The 4,058-nt window shown below is 54.6% G+C and overlaps 1 protein-coding gene across 1 annotated transcript; it reads left to right on the top strand.

The window, feature by feature from the left end:
• Positions 1-509: 509 nt before the first annotated feature.
• On the top strand, positions 510-4,058 carry LOC140901688 (seizure protein 6-like). The gene is made up of 3 exons (XM_073320938.1): positions 510-1,196; positions 1,778-1,981; positions 2,784-4,058. The coding sequence occupies exons 1-3, from the start codon at positions 1,064-1,066 to the stop codon at positions 2,795-2,797; spliced, it is 351 nt and encodes a 116-aa protein (XP_073177039.1). The 5' UTR covers positions 510-1,063; the 3' UTR covers positions 2,798-4,058.

Below are 4,058 nucleotides of genomic sequence, written 5' to 3'. Positions count from 1 at the left end.
CCCCGATTTGTTTTAAGTTGAAATGCTTTGTTTAGAGGGCTTATTCGTTTGTTTCAACGTGGCATTTGGTTCTCAAATACAGCCAATTTTAAAAAAAAATTTAAAGAGGGGTGGGTGAAAATGTTAAACGGTGAATTGAAATGAAAAAATGCCGTCAAATCAACCCAAAACATTTTGGATGATTTGAAATGAATTTTATTGTTTGATGAGATATTTAAAAATAACAACAATGGTTTTGGTTCAGTTCAAACCTGTCTGTTTTTTGTGTGTATGTGTATATATATTTGTGTGTGTGTGTAAGGTTTATATATACACACAACATATACATACATCTCTCTATGTGTGACCCCAAAGGCCCTTTTTATCTCCATCAAAAACTGTCTTTGGCTTGGAGAATTTGGGGGGCATCTGGGAAGTGAGAATTATGGGGCATTTCCTGATGGTCCCCTTGGCAAGGAATTACAGCAGCTGTTGGCATCACGAGGTGTTGAGGTTAATGCAACAAGTCTGAGTCCTGGAGCAAGCTTGGTGGTTGAAAGGGTACGGGCTGGGGGTTGATGCAACATCTCTGTATCCTCGGTTTCCCGACATCCAGGAGATGGGCCAATGGATCCTCTCTGGGATCTGGAGCATTTACCTCCAGCCCCTGGCATCCTAGCATCCATTTAGGCTCCATGTCACATACCCAGAGCAGTTTACCAGCACTGCTAGCATGCATCCAGGCTGTGGCAGATACCCTGGCCATCACGGGTCCCAGGAGCTATATACCCTTGTCATCCATAGCATAAGTTGTTGCCATCTCTTTGGGATCCAGACCCCCATGCCCAGCATGTCCCCCTAAGGATCTGGTATTTACCCTTGGCATCTTTGTGGGGCTGTGGAATTATACCAGCAGCCCTTGGCACCCCAATGATGCCAAGCATGTATCCATGGCGTGCTGCTCTCTGGTGCCCCTTTGGTCTCTGCGGGGGTGGCGATACCTTCAGACTTCCAACCTGCACCATCCACTGGGACCTTTCTCTTCCCAGTGAACTGCGGGCGGCCAGAGGCAGACTTCAATTCCATGGTCTACGGCAATGACTGGTGGGTGGGCTCTGTGGTGCGCTACGGCTGCCGGCCCGGCTTCCTGCTGGTGGGGGACCCGGCCAGTGCTTGTCAGTCCGATGGCCACTGGACACCTAAACCCACCTGCCTCCGTGAGTACTGTGCCGTGCAGCACCGATGGGCAGTAAAATGGGTAGGATTGGGAGGAGCTAATGTTCCACCCTAAAGGTGGCTGCATCAAGGTGGTGGCTGGAGTGTCCCTTATTTGCCAATTTTCCACCTGGGAGTCAGCATAGTCTGCAGGTCTGGCTGCACTGGGTGAGCTCCATTCAAAGACATCCCTGATGTGTGGCGGCGAGGGGGCTAATGGAGGAAACACCTCTGTCCCCCACCCCTCTGCAGTCAGGAGCAGGGGGAGAGTGGGGTGTCGCTCTCCTATCCCAGCCTGGGGCTGCAGCATCAGCTTCACCTCGCTCCCTTAGGGGTGTTCCAAGCTCTGAAGAATGTGCTGGGTCTGCCGGGCTTGGGGACCTGCACACTAAAAGGCTGCAGGGCTGGTTATTGGAACCCGGGGTGTTGGTGCCATCGGCAGCCTGATGCCTCATCAGCCCTGAGAGACCAGCCCCACTGCTCTGATAACCATAGCCCAGCCTCATGCTAATAACTCCCGCGCTCTGTTCTCGGTGCCTCCCCCCAGCCCCGGGGTAACAGGGCTGCTGTCTCTCCCCGGCAGGGATATGCCTGCGGGGCCGGATCGAGATTAACGAGCGGGACATCGACGGCAGCTGCTCCTCCACCTGCACGGACAAGGCTCACCTCGGGGCCTTCCTCAACCACGGCTGCATCAAGATCTCCAACTGCGCCACCAAGCAGTGGGGCTGGACCCGCTGGTTCGCGCGCTGCGACTTCTGCGAGTGCGACTGCTACGTCCCCTGCTGTAAGTGACCCCGTCCCATCCAGGGGGAGCCGCCTCCCCAGGCAACCTGATGGGACTTCCCTGCTGCTCCCATCCTATTGCAACACAATCGCTGCCCTGTGCTGGGTGGAATGTATTGGACCTGCTCTCCTGTGTGTGTGATCATGTCGCCCCCTAGTGGCTACTCCCCATAGAGTACAAGCCCTAATGTACTGCTGCTGATGGAGATTCTCCTTGCGCTGTAGTTGTCAACCCTGGTGTTCTTTGGTCCTAAAGGTCCTGGGTTTTATGCCTGACACCGCACGTGTGTGGTTTGGCTGGTCTGCTTGTGACCACAGGATCAGTCAAGTTTCTTTCTTCACCTCTTGTCCTAAACATTGTTGGTGCAGGCTATCAGTTGCCAGGTTCCACCCCAGAAAGGCATGCCTTTTCCAGAGTGCCCCTGACAGCAGTATCTAAGAAATCTGATCCCAGTATGGAAAGGGCTACTGTCTGCCCATTTTGTGCCTTGTATAATGCAGAATGACTCTGCTGGCTGCGCTGGGGTTACTCCCCGATTGGCACCGGCTGAGCCAAGAGCGAGGAAATTGGCGACTTTGTTTTGCAGTTGGCTCCATGATCAGAGCAGGAAAGTGAGTTTCGCTCTGCTGCTCTTCACTGGCCCATGGAGCCAAGGTGAGGCAAGGAGCAGAAGCTAGTTGCATGCCAGTCCAGATGCGCTCGCATGGCACCCTTGACTTGGCGTGGGGCACGTGGGAGGGTGAGGGTCAGGATAATCTAACATCAAACAGACGCCCATTGTCTGAACGTGTTCTCATTACAGCTTCCTCCAGGTAGAGATCTGGGGTGGATGGATTCGTGGGGAGCTGTTCAGCTGTGAAGGGGAGCTCCGTCCCAGGAGGGGCAGCAGCAAACCTGATGCTCACTGCACAGTAGGCTACCATACCGTGCCTCTCCCCGTCGGGCCAGACTCCTCCATCCATCTGTTCCCATCGCGCCCTTGGCACGATACTGGCAGTGTGCTCATGGAAGTGTGTGGTTGTGTCTGTCTCCTGGGCTGGAACCGTTTGCCAGCCTGTCTTATTGGGGTGCAGCATCTGCAGAGGAAAGGACTGCCTCCCCCATAACTTAACCCTTTGCACCCTGATTTGTTCCAAACAAGCACGTAGGGGGATGGGTATACACAGTCATCTTCCTGCTCTGCAGGGGGTTACGCTGTGGGAGCCAGGGACCAGAGTTCCTAAGAACAGGAATGGAAGCCAAGGACTCCAGTCTTGCCCTCTTCTGAGACCGTGGGCAAAGGACAACACCGATCTCTGCCTCAGTTTTCCCATATGCTTAATGGGGATGAATAATACCCAGCCCTGGGTGTGGGGGCATGTGGGGATTCACTGTCCCTAACGCCCTTTGAATGAGGAACGTCATTATCTCAGTGCTGCAGATTGCTACAGCCTCCCCCGTTTCCTCTCACCAGAGCTGGAGTCTGCGTGGACAGGTTCCATTGGCAGCAGGTGCAGTGAACCAAACCAGCTGGCCAAAAGGGACTGCCCCTCCCACCTGCATGCCTGCCCTGGCGAGTGCCAATCCCTATCAAGGCAGAGGGGCATGAGCAGAGAGGAGCGGGGAGCAGAGGCCTTCAGCCTAAAGGAGCTTTAGTCAGGGGCAAACTGTGGAAAAGGTGAATTGTTCTGCAAGTGCTACCTTTGGCAGGGGAAATGCACCACCCATAGCAAGAGGGGAGAGGGAGCAGCTGTTCTACGTGGGGGAGAGGGTTGCTCCTGCCCTACTGTGGGATTAGGCACCAGTTTCCTCTTCTGACGCAGGGGGATGGAAGGCAGTTGAAGGGAATCCCCTTCCTTGCCTGCTTTTCTGTGATGCCATGCTACTCCCTGGCACCCAGCGCCTCTGTCGCATTTTCTCCCTCACCTAGCAGTTGGGGAGGGTCTGTGGGACACACAGGCCTCAGCCAGTGGTGTTCTCCCTCCTGGCCACATAGGGGGTAGGCATGGGGAAGGGGAGGATTAAACGCTGGGTATGGTGAATGCTGCTCCTGCCCTAGGGGCGTTGTCTCTGTCCCCTGGCTCCAAGCCTGTGACCA

This window comes from Lepidochelys kempii, chromosome 22 (genome assembly GCF_965140265.1).
Source record: "Lepidochelys kempii isolate rLepKem1 chromosome 22, rLepKem1.hap2, whole genome shotgun sequence".
Classification (NCBI taxonomy): domain Eukaryota; kingdom Metazoa; phylum Chordata; order Testudines; family Cheloniidae; genus Lepidochelys; species Lepidochelys kempii.
Note: the sequence above shows the minus strand (reverse complement) of the source record. Positions and strands in the feature narration are given on the sequence as shown.

Coding starts and splice junctions, on each gene's coding strand:
- LOC140901688 (XM_073320938.1), top strand. CDS start 1,064: ATGGTCTACGGCAATGACTGGTGGGTGGGCTCTGTGGTGCGCTACGGC. Junction 1,197..1,777: donor ACCTAAACCCACCTGCCTCC/GTGAGTACTGTG, acceptor TCTCCCCGGCAG/GGATATGCCTGCGGGGCCGG.